The 19,827-nt window shown below is 41.0% G+C and overlaps 1 protein-coding gene across 2 annotated transcripts in view; it reads right to left on the minus strand.

The window, feature by feature from the left end:
- Nucleotides 1–19,827, minus strand: part of fgf14 (fibroblast growth factor 14) — a 110,563-nt gene that overhangs the window by 10,920 nt on the left and 79,816 nt on the right. For both annotated transcript variants that reach the window (XM_008282261.1, XM_008282270.1), the window contains exons 2-3: nt 18,431–18,541; nt 17,178–17,281 (exon numbers count right to left, since the gene is read on the minus strand). In XM_008282261.1, coding sequence (XP_008280483.1) covers nt 17,178–17,281; nt 18,431–18,541 — 215 coding nt within the window. The remainder of the gene's footprint in view (nt 1–17,177; nt 17,282–18,430; nt 18,542–19,827) is intronic.

Genomic DNA, 19,827 nt, shown 5'->3' on the forward strand with positions numbered 1-19,827 from the left:
ATTTTGTGAATTATGGTCCCATATAGAGTAAAACAGACAATAAAGCAAGCTATGGGGTGTCCCTGAGTTCTTAGTCAGACTCATCCCGTTGGTCACATTCAAGACTTTCTGGCTTCAAAACAGCAGACCACAAGCAAACTGGTGGCATCACGGAAGCCACGTCTGTCTTTTTATATGTAGTCTATTCATAGGATACATCCCAACCTCTACTGAGTGTTGTGGCTCATGATCAGCCATGTAAATTAACTTTAGTTAATTCACATGAGGTTTACCTGGCACCTTCAACTTGTTCAGCAAAAATCTGAATTCTAAATTAATTGAGAAGCTGAAACTTGAAAATGTTTGATTGGGATGATTGCTTAACAAAGAAACCCAAACATATTTCACAGATGAATCACAAGACTATGTTTCCTCTTGTAAACAGGATTCTCATTGATGTCCACAAACATGCACTAAAGCTCACATTTAGTGCAACGAGTTTACTTGCCAATCGATCCAGACATGTTACAGCTGCTTGTGTTTCTTAGAGGCATGTCAGAAGTTGTCATTCATGGCAATATCATGGAAGGGGCTAACATTCATTGGTAGGGGGTGTGGTTTGGTCCATAAGTAGAGGTAACCATAATTGCTGGCACTATGAACTGTAAACTGGGTTATATCTCCCAGTTACAACCATATGTTTGTGTGATGAAGGATGCACATAGAGCCAGATGTTGTACCAGCACTGTAGTAAACCTGCAACAGCTTGATGTAAAAAGCTAGATTAGAGCTGTAATTTCTTCAAACTACTTAGCTTATTATAATAATAATGAGGGATTTAACCACAGAAACCCTGCTTTCATGTTGGTATGTTTTAATTTGACTGTACAGGGACCATTCCGAAGCATCCATCTTTCCTGAAACCTTGCTGACAAGCAGCCAGAGCACTCAGCCTGAGCATCTGTGCATGAGGGGAAGACAGCAGAGGATTCCCCAACAGTCTGCCTCTCTCGGAGGATAAAATGTGGCATGGCTACAGCTGGAAGGCTAAGTGAGTCAACCAGTCAGCCAGAAAGGAACCATGAAACCAACTGGCCTGCCCATCAGCAGTTCAACCATAAGCCAAATCCTGTCAATCAGGCACTCAGACAGTTTGTTTTTTTCAAATGCCACACAGAGATTTTAAGCAGACCGGACTGCGAAAATGTGGAGCCTCTCACTGAAGCTGCTGGTAAATAGTTGGTGGGAGCGCTGGGGTCTGGGTGGGATATTTGAGCTGGTGGTTGTTGCCTGTAGCTCCAAATGCCACCTGCCGGAGTATCCTTCCAGTGCATGTTAATCTGCCTCAATGTCATAATGACCAAACACAGTGTAGGGGAGAAATACTAATATCAACTCAGGATCACAATTTGGTAATTTTTTTTTTTTTTTAACTGACTGTAATACATACTTTTTTAAATGTTCTGCTGTCTCTGGTGTGGACCTATCATTCCACCTGCTAGTAATCAGGTCTGCACTCTTTTATCGCTTAATAGGGGCAGAATTCAACTGTTGCAAAGCACAGTTTACCCTAAAAGTCAGCTGTTCTTATCACCCACTGTAGTATTTTTTATGTGTTGCCTTTTAGCGACTCGTCCAAAATAGTAATTTTAACACAAACTTTACTTAACTCCAGTTGAATTAGAGCTGATATGTAAAGTGACTCTTGTGATTTTGTGCTGTCATGCTTGGCAGATCTCATATTCCCCTATGTGCATGTGCATGTTTTGAGACTCCACTTGGGGAAAAAGTGTTGAGATTTGAAGACCTTACAGCCACAGCAGCATGTTCCAAGATTATCCTCACATGATGTTTGAGTTTACCAGGTCTGCCTTACAGTTCAGTAACTCTTCCCCGAACATAAAAAGCTGCTGACCTGATTATGGAAAACCAAAGGCAATCATCTATCTTTGGTCTAAGATGTTCCGTTACAACTAATCTTAAACTGAAACATGGTGTCTGTATTTAACAGTCTATTACAGCACAAGTTCACTATCTGAGCACCACTTCCTCCCGATCATCCCTTGCAGGTGTCTCCAGGCTTCACTCCCCCACATGATCTGTGCTCTCAGTTCTCAGGTAGCACCTTTTTTAACAACCCCAAGAAGAGCTTCCAAGAAGACCAGATTGCTCTTTGGTGCGTGGGCACAAACAACACATAACATCTAGTTGCATGGAGGCAAATCCTCTTATTTCTCTGGGGGAAAACTCCAGCAACAGGGACGTTCATCCGAGGGCTCATTAGTATCCCCACATCCGCCTGGTGCCTCTCTGCCTCTGCATCTCCGGGAAAAGCCTCAATCCAAGAGCTCGGGGCTGCATTCCACTCAATTGCCTATCCTCCTTTGCAAGTGTGGGTCGAGGAGAAATGTTTTCTCTTCACATGGAAAGGGACAGAGGTGTAGAAGCGCTTATAGCAGACATGTGGTGTTTAATACAAAAGGAACATATGGTGGTGAGATGAAATTGTAAGTGTAGATATTCAACTGTTGCTTCTGTTTTCATCTGAAAGCCCAACAAGTGCAAGCTTCCTCTCCCTGTGGGGATGCTTCTGAGCATGAATAGCTTTTTAGTGGAATAGCATGTGTGGGCGTATCACACAATAACTCCTTGCGACCTGCTGGCCTCTGCAGTGAAGCTGTGGTGTAAGTATCGTAACCACGAGATGGTGCAGTACAAATATTTACATGCAGTGCATCAGAGCTATTCTTACTAGCACTGAGAGAATCTATTTCCTTGCAGGATGAATGTAATCTCACACTTGGATGTCTGATTAGCTAATGAGAAAGTAAATTGCAATTCTGAACGAGTTACAAAAAGTGCAACTCTGAAACACACGATGCATTTATTGTTAAGCATTAATGTACACACAAAGAGTTTTTCTGCAGTAGCCACTGTGTTGACTTGCACACAGTCTGAAGAGCCCCAGTGAAGACAGGCTTAGCGCTGATTTAAGAGAATGAATTTTCATGATTTACAACCTTTCTGTAAGAGCTCTCACTGTATTGATTTTTACAACTCCAGGGGTAAAGCTTGATAAAATGTTACTTTCATTTCATGGAGGGAAACAGAAAAGGAAGAGGGATCCTTGTGGAGGAAAAAGGGAGGACGGCGGTTATTACACCTGAAGGCAGGCTCAACAACTGAGGGTTTTTCTGTCACAGCAAAAGCACCTCCATCCTCACACATGCACACCCACACTTTGATCCAGCTACCGAGAACAGCTTGAACAAGACTTGAACCTGCAACCCCGTGGGCATCGCACAGAAGTCCTTCTGAGGTTTGAACCGCGATGAAACAGCTGCGACCTTCAAGAAACTCTCCTTATGAATCATTTCTGGATCTTAAGTAGCAATAGATAGAAGATAAATAAAAATCACTTCACACGCTACACATTCGCTGTGACTTTCTTAAGGAGATCAAAAATTACTTCACACAGGCATCACAGTGGTATCAGATTTTCATTAAACTGTTATTTTCGCCTCTCAAAAGGAGCAGATTTCCACCCAAATTCCACATTCCCCACACATCTGAAAGTTGTGCAGTTTCTTGTTGCAAAAAAGACACGCTTCACTGCAGGTTATAGAATTGAGGTCCACCTCCAGCAAAGACGGGTCAGAATATTCAATTTCAACTATTTCAGCAGGAGAAAGTGATGAGAAGAATGGAGGTGTGTGTGTGGGGGGTGTGTGTGGGGTGTGAGGTGGGGGGACATGCAGAAGAGCTGCTTATCATGCACAGGAAGCTCTCACAAAAGATGCTGTAATGTCCTCTTCTTGGGATTAAGTGCCTGTAGCGAAACAATTTTTATCAACCTCGTGGTATTTTCATTTCTTGATATTTTAATATTGTTTTTCTGTTTTTTTTTAAATCAGATTTTTAACTTTTAAATAATATTCACATCAATTCAGTGAAGGAATTTTTCATTTTAAAAGTCAAAAACAATTAACTGGGGCAAAATTAAAAGCCTGTAGGCAATGGAAGGAACTCACCTCTCACAGTGTGCTTGCTTTGCCTTTTCTGACTTGTACAAGGTTGAATAAGCCTATCTGGATTGGTAAAGTACATACATGTCAAAACTGTGATGGCAGAACTGCGGCTACAAAGCAGAAGAGGCCTCCTAAGTGCAGGGTCTGGGGTGGGTTTGCAAATAATACACATCATGTTACTGTTTGGATACCGAGTTCCTGAGTACACACTTGTTGCTTCAAAAGCCCTCGTCCCTCCGCTGCTCATTTGCACATAACGCTGCTCTTGAGGCAACAAGCACAAGTATGCCATTTGTATTTGCATAGTGCTTGACATTTACACACTTGGAAAGCAGTTAGGCCAGTACTGAGGTCATTAATACAGTGAACGGGCTAGACGTGTTTGCTCTGATAGCTGCTGCAATATGCATTCGTAGAGAAGTGACAATGATGCCATCTGCATTTCTACATGCTAACATATCCTCTGTGGGTTTCACGGAAGAACAAAGACGGAAATCTGAATTCCTACTTCCTTGCGCCTACTCGTCTTCTGTTTCTCCTTTATTCCACTGCTCCGTGGCGCAAACACACTCACGCTCAAAATGTTTCTTTGTTCTTCAGCAGCAACCTGAATCGAAGCATTATAGAAATCCCTAACTTTGAACATGCACTTCTAAGCTGTTTCAAAGAAGAAAAAAACAAGATAATACAGGCAATGGCACCGGAATCAAGGAGACATTAACAGAGGCTCACAGTTTCAATAAATGTCGGTTGCTGGTGTCAATTTAAAAAAAGCAGGTAAGATCACTGGTCCGTGAAACAACAAATGACTGAGAGACAATAACTGCTAATAGTTTAACCATTAGAATGGTAAGTGAAAAGTCATTATGAATGAACAGTTCATGTCTGCAAGCTGCTGTTTTACAGTGACGTGGTCCATGGCAAAACACACACAAAAAAGGTTGTAAAAGTTTTAAGGTTGCTTAAAGTTTTTAGGGATTGTTCTTGTGATGAGACCCATTACTCTAGCAACGTACAAAAAGCAGATGTATTTTAACCCAGATCACGATCTTCTTCTACATCTAACTAAGTAGTTTTGTATCATAAACAAAAGCAAACAGTCACAGAAAATGACAGAAAACAGTGACGGAAACAATGACTGAAAACTCGAACTGAAAGACAAGACAAAGAAAAACAGCTCCACACAGGACTTCATCTCTTTGGTAAAAGTCTGGTGGTTAATATCTCAACTACCTTCACATCTTCTGCTCTTTCTGTGCGCAATGTGACAGAAATTCATAAATAATGGCACCAGTGGCGATTCTAGGTTTTATTTTTAGGGGGGGCCAATAGGGGTTCAATGCTATATTTTGGGGGGCACCCAATTCCTGCGTTATCCGAAGATGTAGCCTACAGCAATTTCTCGAGAAGTGTTCTTTACTTGTACTCACATTGTATGACTAAATATAGACCTAACCTAAAGAAATAGATCTAACAAAATAAACATGATCTGGAAAAGGCTTCTGGTCAGAACATACTTGTACAATATGTAATGTACAATAAGTGCTTCTTTCAAAGGCAACTCATGACGCTCAGACTGATTCACAGTGAAGACTCATGTTAACAACAGCAACGGCTCAAGGTACATTACAATGATACATTTAAATACACACATACAACACAATGCTCTCCTCTTTTATATTATAAAGTTGTTCTTTATTTGCTCTGAGGAATGTCTGTCTGTCCTGCTCTGCGTCTCACCTGGTGCTGATGATGGACTACAGCTGCTGGACTGGCCCTGTTTTGGATGCCTGTCCTCAGAACTGTCCCCCTGACCCTGTCTGGTTCACTGGTCTGACCCTCACATGGCTTCTTCTTTACTCTATTCAGGACTTTTGGGGTCTTTTGGACCCCAGGCCATTTGGTTTAGGTGGCAGGTGTTGTTTTTGATTTTTAAAGATTTTATTTTTAAATATAAAAAGAGGGGCATGTGTCATGCATTTGGAGCCAAAAATATGCCAGCTTATCAGGAAATGTATTTAACATGGTATAAAAGCCTATAATGAATACCAACAATTATTTTGCACATATTCTTTCTTGGGGTCCAATGGACCCCCAGAGACCTTCTACGTACGGCAACATGAAGGTCCTGAACAGGGTTCAGATATAACTAACCATGCTGGCTGCTCCTCTTTCTGACATTTCTGAGCCCTGCTGCTGCTGTAACAGAGACTACATGACACCATTCAGTTGGAAGTCAAACTTGGGATTGGGAATACCCTGGCTGCTCCCAAAACATCTCTGAGTAAAGTGTCTTCATTTAATGTTAGCAGATTTTCCTTATTTCAAAAAAAAAGAAAAGAAAAAGAAGAAGAAAAAAAATACACCGTAGCAAGATTCTGTGTTACGTAATCATTAATGCAGGAGTAGTTGGCACGTTTCATCAGTTTCTCTACCGAATAACATCAACTTTTTGTCATCAAAATGTTAAATGATGAAGTAAATATAGTGGGTAAATCTATGAGTTAAGACAAAACATATCAGTAACTCGTTTGTGTTCAATTTACTGCACGTTTGAATTTGGCCCTCACCGTCTCAGAGTGTCTGTAAGTGCAGAGTGGAAGTGAGAGAAGAGGTGTGCAAAACATAAAGCAAACTTAAATGCATGTGTGTGGTTGTCTTATGACAGTGGTACTGGGGTGCATCACTAACAGTGACTGGTGGTTACATCAGACTAATTAGTGAACTTAATATCAGCTTTTACTAGAAAGTACTGAGATGTTAATGGTTGGCAAACATTTCATTTCTCCAGTGGTATTAAGAAAGGCAGAAATGTGCACGACTAAACAAAGGGTGACCATCATAGCAGTGAATTGTCTCACAGGTGATTTACTTTATCAAACAGAAAGAAACAAGAAAATTACTACTGCAAAAGTAAACCTGATAAAGTTTTACAGTTTTTTATCTCTGTACACCCTGAAACATTTATTCAGAGGAGAGGAAGTGAAGACAACAGATGACATGGCATCATGACGACATAACTGTACAGCAGAGCCTCATCGGTAACATTTGCTCACTGATATTCTATTTGTAAGCAATGAACGGCATGTTTTATTTGAAAGTGTTTAAAAACCCTTAATTCTCTTTATAAGACAACTTAATAACTTGAAGCTTAGCTGTTTTCCCTGCAGCAGACAAGGTTTTAGCCAAATATCCATTTTAAATCCCCACAACTTGGGACAGCATTTGTGAATGTTCATTTGAAATACAGTTTTGTGTTGCAATGCTAAGCTCCTGAAAAAAAACATCCTTTTGGGCGTCCAGTAGCCTGCTGGTTAAGGTGCATACCACACAATTTATTTTAAATATTTTGCAATGGTCTTCAAAAACAGGGTCATTTTAATTTTTACTGGTTTATTTATGATTCACAATTGACAGAAAGTCTATAGGTAGACTACTACAGCACAGCCCATATATTAGGAATCGCTCAATAATACACCTAAAGGTAGTCACAGACAGATGACATTAGTAACATTTCCAGTGTCCTTTCATTCAACGACTGCACAAAACAGAAATAACAGCACTCTGCATTTGACGCAAGGCTTTCATTAACTTCAATTTTACTGACTATGGGCTCATTCTTTAGTCCAATGTAAAGCTGAGCACTTCTATGGAAACAGCACGACCAAGGCTACAAGCAGAGAGAACTCAAAATGTCTTTTGTGCAGTATAACATGGACATAATGCCATACATTACACACAAAAAAAGACAAGACAGGTGTATTTCTTTTAAAAAACGTGAAATAAAAATCAACTAGAACCATGTCACTACTTACATTTTAAATTTGCTTCCATACTTGTCCCCTATCTGCTCAGTGTGAACACAGCCTGCAGTTTATCCCAGTTAGGCAGAAAAGGCTTTCACTACCCTGCTACGATAATAAAATAATAAACTAACATTATTATGTGCTATTCCAAAAGCCTGTAGGTTTTCAAGGTGCTTTTAGCTCGCTTATGTTGGCAAATACTTTTAGCAGAAGAACCGACAGACAAATGGGGGTAAGAAGCAAGGTTTCTCTGCACGCTGCACTGATTATATTGACCACAACAGGGCTTTCCCTGCCAAACACACCTTGGAGTTCCCCCCTTACCCCATTTTCTCCCCAAACCTTCTTTCTCTGAAGCAGTTGATGCACCATTTCTATTTTTTCCAGTCTCTTGCTTTCTCATTATCTGTCAGCAGCACACGATTCATAGCTTTCCCTGCAGCATCCATACCATGCCAGCTAACCTCTGTTTGTGTGTGTTTGGCCACTCCATTTTAATAGAGATGTAACGATTATCCCAGATGGATAAGGGAGATTCAGTGTAAGCTCTAGCTGACGGATCGATAGTTGGCTAATGGCCACCATGGTAGAAAGTCGGCCTACTGTGGGAGGAGAAATATGGCTGGAACATGTTTCTGTAAAGAAACACATAAAAGAAAAGAAAAAAAAAAACAACTTTTGAGATGGAGAAGTGGGATATCTGGGAAGTTCACAGAGGCTTTCACGGGCTCTCAGAGCAGCAAGCGCACACATTTCTATATTTGTGCAACTGTGGTCTTGTAAAGTACAGCACTGGCTGGTGAAGGAAATGACACTGTGTAACATTGTGAGGTGGAGTCGCCCCCAAATCAAAGCTCTGAGGCTGAAACAAAGATACCAGATGGCAAAGGTGGATGTGCAACCAATCAGATCAAAAAGTGACTTGCAGATGAGAGTCACTGACATAAAGCATCTATAATAGCTTGTACAAAGAACTTTCACAAATTACCACTTTCTTTTTTTTCCAGGTTTCTTTTGGGCACCATGTTCTTCTGATTACATTTATACATCACTGTCCCACATTACAAATGCAAACACCTACAGTATGTTTCAGATTGGACGGAAAATTGCAACCCAGGAATTGGTTGATTAGTCTACAACCATAGTGCTGGAAGTTGGGATCAGGACAGATAGATGCATAAGGAAAGCAGCATTCATAGCAGACAGTTGCACCGTTAAATTTGTCAGAGAAGGCTCAGCTCTTTGAGAGAATTTCTTAAGAATTTGAGTTGCAAGACAAGTTCTGCCGGCAGAATTAATCTTAGTTAAATCAAACAGCAGTGAGCAAAAATGACGGTGGGTTAATGGAAGGAAGCACATCAGCAAATGCACCGGCATAATCAGCAGAGTAATTATGAAAAAAGTTAGGTTAGAAAGTATGATTGAATGTTATTGTAAATAGTGGGTAGCCAAGAAGCTAACAAATGAGTCACTCATAATGGAGCAGCTGATGCAAAATTAGCTACTGCAAGAATGACTTGGAACTCTGTCCTCTGTAAACTGCAAATGCACTGTACAATGTGCTGTTGAAGTGAACCCTGCAGCAAGCTTATTGAATGACATTAATTCCATTGTAAATATGTGCAAATCAGTGATTCATAAAACAGTGGCACTTGCTTAATTGTCTTAAATAAACAGAGGAAAAACAGTGAGGTTGAGAAGGAGATGTGACATTCAGATCCGTAAAACATCCTAAGCTGCTGACCTGGGAAGAGATGGAGGACCAATCAGCTGCATTGTGTATTTTATGATATATCATTCAGAGAGGTGTAATCCTCAAGAATGCCGTGGGATGCCCGGTTTCAGGATGGTAACTCACTGCAAAACTCTCTGCTGCACTGGCACAGTCCAGATTACAGCAGCTCACCCAACTGCCATGAATCTGCAACAAAGGGCGACGTCTGACAGAAATAATTTGTAGGATTCTATAACAAGCCGAGAGTGTAAAGTCATTAATAACAACAGCAATATTAAATGGCTGAAGGACCGGCCGATCTATTCTTATCTCATCTTGGCCCCGACCAGCAGTTCACCAGTTCAGCTTTGACGCCTACCTCCAACCTTGTTGTTCATTAATGCATGAAGCTGCTCTCCCTCTAGCCCCTACGACCGCTTCCCTTCCTGACACTGACACTGCATTAAAGGTGGGAGAGAGCAACACTTGGGAAATAATGAGGCTACCCCCACCTCAGCTCTGAGCCCGACACTCCTCCAGAGGCAAAATCATCTGAGTAATTACTACAGTACCACAGATCTGTGGGAATACTAAAATATTGTGGTCAGCACCCCATTATGGACTTTGCTGTTAGACTGCTGAGTTTTTGTGCGTCTGAGTTTGTTTGAAGACATAACAGCAAATTTTTAAAGGAGGATTTTTCTAAAGTGTGCTTTAATCCCTAAATGATGATGCAAGAGATGTCTCTGATTTCTTAAATAATTAACTGCACCAGTCTTTTAAAGCAAGGTTTCGGCTGTTTGTTATTTCCTATTCCATACGAACAATGACCCTTTCACATTTGTCCAAAGCCTTCAAACAAGATCATGGTTTCTGACCTGATATTTGCGTCTGATGTTCCATTATTTATGCTGTTATGGTGCATCAAGGTCATAAATAATGCCTTCATTTTCCTGTTGAAGTAGTTGTTACCTGTCCTGTCACATTTTTGCTCACTGTGGATCATTCTTCACTGCAATATAAGGTCCTGCACCTCCATGGAAACAGCAAAACCACAGCGAGTAAAGTAAGCCCAAACGTCTTTTGTGCACTGTAGCATGGTTATGATGCCTTAAATTGCAGCACAAACAAGAAAAAATAGAATTCTTTGGATTTATTTTACAAGAGAAAAAAATGGAATCAACCCTTTAAAACATTTTCCAAGTACCAGCAGATGTTAAAGGGAAAAAAATGTGTCTCTCCATGGTATAGATATTTTACTACTCACATTTTTAATTTGTTTCCATATTTTCTCTGAATTCACAAATAAGTAGAATAAAGTGATTTTGACGAAATATCACTATTTCATGCTCAGATTTGGTTCATTTTCTAACATAACAACATTCAATTCAATTCTATCCATCCATTATCTATACACCGCTTAATCCTCATTAGGGTCACGGGGGGGCTGGAGGCTATCCCAGCTGACTTAGGGTGAAGGCAGGGACATCCTGGACAGGTCGCCAGTTCAATTCAATTCAAATAACTTTATTTATCCCCTCGGGGAAATTTAAAAACTCACTGAGTATTTCATATATGCCACAGATGAGTGGTTTAAGAACCGTCAGAAAGCTGAAAATCCATAGATTCTTTCTACGTTATAATATCTGGCTCTGATAAATAGTGTAACTTTGTCTTTTTTCTTAAACATAAAAAACTGTTCAAACCCACCAACACGTTTTCGGGATCAGAGGGTCATTTAAACAATAGATTCAATTAATTACATACATTTTATGTCATTTTTCAAGAGCGAGAATATTAGTTTACTAATTCACACTTGAGCAATTCACATCTAAATGCCAGAGGCTCCATTTACATTAGCACAACCTGGACTGCCCCTGACCTACCACTTTCATTGTTTATCCTTCCATAAAACATCCATGAAACTGCCAGAGAGATCATTTCCATTCATGGCAGGTTTGCAATCACCACCAATAAAAATGTTCACACAAAGCCATCTGTTGGGTAATGATGCTGGATGTACCCTAAACGCACACACATACACACACTGATGTGCGCTCATACACACTCTGTGTCCCCATTCTGCCTCATTCATTCTTCATGTATTTATACTTATGCGCCATATGCTGCAATGCATAGCTAGAATAGCTTTAGTTGTGTTTTGTTACAGTCAGTTTCTTTTGGAATCTTTTAGAATTTTATGAAGTTTTGTCTTTAAGCTGAGTACATTTTATGAATTCATCTTGCGGCAGATAGCAAGACAAGGTGATAAGTTCACACAGTTTAATTAAAAGGCGTATTTGTAAGCACAGCAGAGTTATAATAAAGACAGAGTCCTCTCGTTAGATACAGCGTCTTGTTTTTTTGTTCCTTTAAAGGTAAGCATCAAGGCTATTGGTTGTTGGTTAATTGGACACAACTAGGTGGCAAAGATTGTCTTTGAATCTGAATAATTCTGTTGATTTATTTTGAGATCCGACGGAAACAATTTGCTTAATTTTGAAATGACTGTGTCAGTATGAAAATCCAAAATTGTTGCTTTTCAAGTGTCAGACTCTTTTGTGTTCTCTTTGTCAAGTGTTTTAATATCAGGTGAAATTGAATTATCCACCCATGAAATACTATGTATTAGCAAGACAGCTGAAAATGGGCATCCCTAATAGGCACAAAAAACAGCCTTAAAAAGAGGAAAATATATAAGAATCTTGGTGAGAAAGTATCAAACACCCAAACATGAGGGACTCCCAGCTTAAGTGTTCTCAAAGGCCTCACTTGGTCTCACATCACTGATTCCTGAACAAGCCACTTGTCTATACACACAACCACTGTGCACTTTCATTTTCATATTGATGCAAACTGAAGGAGACCCTCACATCAAGCTCCATGGAGCTTTCATACACTCTGAATTGAGCACTACAGGAAACAGATGCCCTCAGTCTTCTGTGTTCGTACGGCTGATGATACAGCCTTTAACAAGTGAAGCTAAAGCTAGTGCACTGCTCCAGATTGGTGCTCTCAAGGATTCCATTTCTAAAAGGACCACTCAAGTGATGTGGCAAGTCAATTTGACAATCATGAAAGGTAGCACTAACAAGTGCAGGCTCCTGATAAAGAAAGCCTGCAGTCAGAGACTCCAGTGAAGTGAGGGAATGGGGAACTGTTTCTAAAGAAAACCAGCCAACCATGAAATGCCGAGCCTTTACACTTGAGAGATGGTAGACTGTATTAGCAGGACAGAAATACGGCAACAGAAATCAGCACTTGGGAGTTGCATTCTCTGATACCACAATTTCATCATGTGTAACAAAACTATCCAATCCAACACTTCCTTATTTGCTTTTAGGGATCTAACGTTGTGGTCCCGTTAGAATAATTAATGTTTTTATATTTTATCTCGTTTGAATGTGTCTGTTTTTGCATTAGGAGTTCCATTACAGTTATCTGGAGACTTTCCTGCTTCTGCTACCTTCTACAACAAGCTGAGAGAATTACTCGCCTCTTATTAGATTTCAGAAGAAACGCCTGATCCAGGGAGCAGCCTGGAAGAGAAATTAGCCAGGAGTTTATTGGCTCAGATACAAAAGGAGCAGATTGAAAAGGGGGTGAGATGATTGAACTCTCCTTTATTCCGTGGTGTGTCCTTTGTGCCAGGCTGCACAGTCACTTTGATGCTATCTCTGTCATTTGAGCCACACATTGCGCCTTGGGTGCCTCTCACAAAAGAATATGATGCACCACCAGAGGCCTTGAATGGGCTTTCCATCTATTTTCTGAAAGAGTGGAAGTCTCCTTTTGATTCACCTCGAGTGTCACTCATTATCAAAGTATGTACATCATCACGGTAAAAGCCTCAATAATCTATTTAATATTGTGATAGAATACAACTGGTCAAGTGAATTGGACCTAATAAAAATGAATTGGCTTTAGGAAAATGAGGCTACACTGAGAATGGATACTTTATCCCATAAAAAACTGCTTATTTATTTCTAATTTTTCTTGTACACATCACAAATCAGCATGTTTTTAGGCAATAATACAACAGTAAAAGTAGTTTCTGAAAATATGAGTGCGCTAAAACCAAATAACCCTAATGGGTAGAAAAGGTCGATTGTCGGTTGTGAAGGAACAGAGTGATAATGGAAGGAATGGTTGTACTTTGCCTACATATGAGAATAGAGGAGGCAGAGAGAAGGGGGTGGCGGAAATGGAGGAGGATGAAGAGCATCTTACAAGGCCGCCATTACTGGAGTAATTCACACACTGAGGAGCAAAAAAAAAAAAAAAAAAACCCCTGGGGGGGGGGTTGGATGGTTGAGGTCTGATCAGAACCTCCATTAGCACAAAAATAAGCTGCAAATGGAGCAGGGGAGCTGTGTGAGGAGAGGTGCAGGGCTAACTGTGCTGAAGGAACACACAGTGCTCTGACCTGATAGAACAAGACCCACTTCACAGCACTTCTGCCCAGACCAAACATGTCAAGAGGCTTGTGGACAAAATAACAAAAGCACCTGATGATCAGAGACTCTGCCTGTCCCAGTTACAAACACTCCTGCAGAAGGGAGTCAGCCTGAATGCCAGTTACCAGCATTTACCAGCTATGAAGCAAGGCTGACAATCAGCACTACATGAGCTTTCACAGAGATGCCACAGCAAAAAACCCTTCACAATTATTTAATATGACAAGTGGAGTGCAATAGAGAATCATAAAAACGTATGTTAAGTTGAATGTTTTCAAGTAGTAAATGGCTTATTTGCTTATTGTTAAGTGATCTGTTTAATTTATTTTTTAATTGTGCAGACTGAGTCAAGATTTCTACAATTGTTACTATTGGTTAAAAGGAAAAATCTGAATCCATGCCCTCTATGGTGAGGTGATCTGGTGGCGCTGGTTCACTATGGGGGAAGGGGGACCTTACTGGCATGGTTTGGTTCCACTGAACTCTTAAAAGGAAAGGTCACTACAATTCAGCACAAACTATGTGCGAGGGATTGTCTTTATCTGTTTCGAAGCCTTCCTATCTGATGGGAGTGGTCTCTGGGATGACAATGCCCCCATCTGTAGGGTGAACGGTTTCACTGAGTAGAAAACGTTGTGAATCAGAAGCTGTGACCTTCACAGTCGCCAGGTTTCAGCCCGGCTGAACACCTTTGGGAGATTTTGGATTAAGATGTTAGACAGCTTTGTTGGGTGTCTAGTTTCTGGATTGGAAATCTTAGAGTCGTGTCTCTACTTTTTGCAGATGACATGGTTCTCTTTCCTTCATCAAATTATGTCCCTCAGTGTGCACTGAGGCGGTTTGTGGAAGGGAAGCAGCTGAGCTGAGAGTCAGTATCTTCACGGAAACCAGTGGACTGCTCAGTCTATGTTGGAGTTGAGTTGCTGCCCCAAGCAACAATGTTTAAGTATCTCTGGATCTTGTTTGTGAATGATGGTTCAATGGAGCATGAGACAGACAAATGGACTGGGACAGCAACAGCAGTAATTCAGGTGTTGTTCCAGAACTTTGTGGTGAAGAGGTAGCAGAGTGAGAAGCAGTCTACATTCCAAACCTCACCTTTGGTCATGAGCTCTGAGTAGTGACCGCAAGAGTGACATAGTAAATGCAAGTGGCTGAATGGGTTTCCTCTGTAGGGTGGCTGTTCCTAGCCTTAGACATAGGGTGAGATAGGGGAAGGAGCTCAAAGCAGTGTTGCTGTTTCCTTGCATCCAAAGGAGCCATTTGATGTGGTTTGGGCATCTGATTAGAATGCCTTTCTTTAGAGGAAACTGGGAGAAAAAACAGAACTTCCTAAAGGGATTACATATCTCATCTGGCCGGGGAACACCTTGGTATCCCTAGGAGAAGCTGAAAAATGTTGCTGGGGAAAGGAAACATCCAGCTTAGACCCAACCCCGGATAAGCAGAAGAAAATGGATGGATGGATGTTGAACAGAACTCTCCACCACCATCATCAAGACACCAAATGAAGGAGAAAATACTGATGGCACATGGTAGCCCAACATCTTACAAAGACACTGTGTGTTGGTTTCTCCTTTAATTGCTCATCCATCTGTACATATTAGCATTCTTGCTGAGCTTAGATTTACTTTAAAGCTGCGGGTTTAAATTCTTTTTAATCTCTTTTAACCTTTTGAAATTATATCCTCACTCTTTATTTGTCATTTTTAAAGTTTGAATGTTTATTTGAATGTAGGAGTTTCACCTTTGCTTTTTTAATTCTGTATACACAGCAAGTGATTGTGAAAGAGAGTGAAGGATTCTCACTAGACCCGACTGTATAAATGAAGACTGAATTAAGTCAGTGACTAAAAAACATCTTGAGTACAGTGTCTTGATCTCTTGGACTGTGTGTGAAAATCTACAAAACATCTTCAAGGGGAAGATCTCTGCAATCAAACATGTTGCTGTGGGAAGTGCAGGATTGCAAGTAATACAGATTGTGTGTAACCAAGAAATTGCTAAATTGTGTGTTTTTTTTCCATATAGCGTACCCTTACTCAGTATATTAATTTATAATCCCTACTGTGCAATTCCATGACAAAATCCACAGGATTCTAGGTCAATCCCCTTCAAATGAATTTCATTTCATGGCTTAAGTCAAGCAGTGATTAAGCATTAGAGAATTCCTTCAGATTCTAGCACAGGTTGCGGTAAGAGAAGTAGCCCCTCCAAACCTCTGAGGTAATTAATGAAGAATAACAGGGCAATTCCTGGTGTGCGCTCGGAGGATTAGGAACATGAGGACAGCAGAGGGAAGAAGAGACAGTGAATCTGATGGATACTCTTGTCAGGGAGAGGGGCACTACTCCCAATGTTCTTGGTGCTGATTGATTTGAATGACTGGGAGAGGACAGAGTGGAGGAGTGAGGCTAGAGGCACTATCTGTGCAGGGTGAGGTCTTGTCACTCCCTTGGCTGTCTAGCTTGCCGAAGCCTAGTTTATTTTGCAGAAAGGTAGTCAATAACAGCAGGTGACTATGTGGTGAAAAAGAATGACTGCTCCTCAGATGTCCTGATCGAAAATACAGTGGCTCTGAATTCAGCATATGTGTGGTTCACACTGTGTTGAACACACATGTCACAAAATAACAGCATTCTCTGTTAACAGCATAATTTAGTTTGATAGACCAACAGAGGGAAAAGATGAACACTTTTTAATATAGTTTGTAATAGCACGAAGGCAGATCCCGCGTGACAGAGCTAAATATCTGCTCTTCCAGAATTATGTCATCTGATATAAATTTGTTTTCATATAAAATGAAAACTCTGAGGGCATTTAACCTGATGAATAGAAATCTGTATGCATGAAATTCTGCTTAATGGGATCCCTAACCTTCACTGAAATGCAATTATCCCGTTGCCAATGTGGTAAATATTTGAGGCACGATCAGAGCTTTATTGGAAATAGTGTCTACCTTGATGTGAAAATTGATGATTTTATAAACATCTGCATGTACATCTGACCTGGTTTGTTCATACAGATAAAATATATGTACACACACAGCACGGATGCAAACATTTTTTGGAGTGATTTATAATTCAATGTCATGCAGAGTGCATTTTGTGGTTTTCAATCCACAGCAGAACACAAGCGTTGTCGAACGTGGTTCACAGTACAGAAACAGAATAGAATAGAATAAGATGCTTACTGATGTGTACAGGTGGCCCTCCCCATTCATTGCGATGTATAACCCTGTCTTCACGGACTGAATGGCGACAACTCTGAGGCCCACAGGAATAAGGTTGAACAAAGCTGGAAAACACACATTTAAACAGGCAAACACAAACATACATAAAAAAAATATCACCCAACAGACCTCACTATTTAACTAAACATGGGGGGGGGATAAAAATGTTACAGTGCAATTCATCATCCAAATACGAGCCATCAGTAATTTTTCACAAAGAATAGATAACACAATTTTGCAATTAGGTGATCTCTGAAGATGAATTGCAGCACGCCTGGTGACTAAGCTAGCAAAGCCTTGGCTACCCGGTGGTACCTGAAAAGCAGCTGTAATTGGGGCCACCGCTGATGTGTGGCAGATTTAATAGCACCTTTGTTGTTGTAGCAGACTCCTTGGGCTGGGCAGGTAATGGTTGTTGTTTGTACTGGTGAGAAACAACAGGACTGGTCTGGCTGTGACATTCAGCATGTGTATATGGGAGGCAACATAATGACCTCTGCAGACCCTGTAAATAATTGGTATTGGCAGGTTTGGAGCCTTGAAGAGAGTCTGCAAAAGCAAAAAGTGGCACCATTCGGTTTTGGTGCATTCTGGTCAATTTAAAAACAAATCTAACGCGGAGCAGGCAGTGCCAAAACCTGTGTTTGATCTTGGAGGTGTATTGACATGATAGATCCCTTCTACACACTGTCTATAAAGCTTACTGTTTCGATAAGTCACCTTAGCCTATCAGATGTGACATATGCCACATCTCCTCATGCTGACAGGAGTAAGTGACAAAATCTGTAGTGTCAGCCTAGCGTTAGCACCAAGCACTGGAATCAAATTAACCACCTAGCCCAAAGCACTAGAGGAGCAGTGCCAGAACAAGCTAATAATACCTTGTTTCTCCCTGTTAGGCCTACTGTTTCCTGGTCCACTTTCCCTCTCAGAGAAGAGGACAAATCTGTGTGATCCCTTAGTTGCATTTTTACAAAGACACTTTTGCTCCCGAGGCTAAAAAAATGAGGGGAGTGTACTGACCTGAGGCTCAATGGTTCATTTTTTTTTTTTTGCACCAGAAGAATAAATGTAGGAAGCTATAGTCAAGGTTTTAAATAATAAAAGTTAGAAAATGCTGAGTTACATTTTCACTGTGTCAACTTTTTCAGGCACCTGTCAAATGTTTGATTTAGAAATCCAAAAAAAAAAAAAAAACCTGTCAAGGTACTCACAGGAATTACTGCTGTCATCCTTGGTCCCATCAAGAGAGCCATCGGGGTTCATTTGCAAGTAGTATCCCTGCCTGCAATATAACCTGGTCACTATACCCTTGAGCTGGGGATCTGCAGGAGGGAAGAAGAGAAAGAACAGGGAGAATAATTAGGACTGATGCAGAAAACCAAATGACCTTAAAGAGATTAACTACTTCCTTAAATATAGCACAGGACACCGTACAGTACCATGCTGTTTTCTGAGGGCCTTAACTGCAAAACACCATGAAACACAGCAGCAGAACTATTGTGACTCCTGTGTTGTATATATATATATATATATATATATAGGCAAATCCCAGAGCCAACTTTCTGGGCACATAAGCCCCATCTTGCTCAGAGATAGGCCATCCAATTATAGGCAGCAGAATTAATCTGTGGTTGTCTGACTCCCCATAATGAACCCAACAGCACCCTCTCTGGGTCCTCAGTGTGTAGGATGTGACAGTGTCTGCGCTCCGTCCCTTCTAGCTGACCCAACGGGGGAATTAGCCAAATATCCACTGTAAATAAATCACTGCTGCGATTAAACCGTCCAGAGCCAGCACGGCTCAACTTGTCATGCTATAAATTTAGACTGTATTTTGTGCAGTTTTATAATAACACAAAGAAAAGTGAATGTGAAAATGTAAAATTTAAAAGAAACTGAAAAGGACACATTTTAATAAAGCGGCATGTGGGTGCATGTTGGTGATGTCTCCTGGAAAATATTGCTTGTGCTCAAGCCGTGCGACAATATTTTTTCATCTGTGTGTGTGCGTGTGTGTGTGTGTGTGTGTCTGGGGTCATATAGCATCAACATTATCGTAGAGACAGCCATCACACCAGATTTCATTCTAAGAAAGCCCCGGGGAGGTGAACAATCAACTTCACCTGAACCTAAGCCGTGCTCCTTGCAAGGTACTGCATGTGTGTGTTTGCGTGTGTGCGTGTGTGTTTGTGTGGGTGAGGGGGCATGTGAAAGAGACAGAAAGAAAAAGAGAGAAAGCACGGCCACAGAGGAGAACTCAAGGGGTCTTGCTGAGGGCAGAGTCAGGCTTTTTTTCCATTGGCGTGCAGCTCAGGGCATTCTCCTCTGAAATGGTTCTGTCGGGTGATGGCATTAGGTAGCTCAGAGACCTTTCCCTGCTGCCTGAAAGGGAGAGAAAATGCCTCTCCTGCCGGTGCATCCGAGCAATACCGCTACGGCATTCAAACTGTGCTGCTTTGTTGCCTCACCAGAACAATAAAAAAAGGTGGCTAAAGCAGAATCTGACTGTCAGAGTGCCTCTGCTACGCGTGATGCAGGCTGACAGGACGGTGACAGGATCGCTCTGCTTTACAATAATACCAAGCCCAGTCAAAAGTGTTGCAGCCAT

Source organism: Stegastes partitus, unplaced genomic scaffold, assembly GCF_000690725.1.
Source record: "Stegastes partitus isolate 25-593 unplaced genomic scaffold, Stegastes_partitus-1.0.2 Scaffold7, whole genome shotgun sequence".
Classification (NCBI taxonomy): Eukaryota; Metazoa; Chordata; class Actinopteri; family Pomacentridae; genus Stegastes; species Stegastes partitus.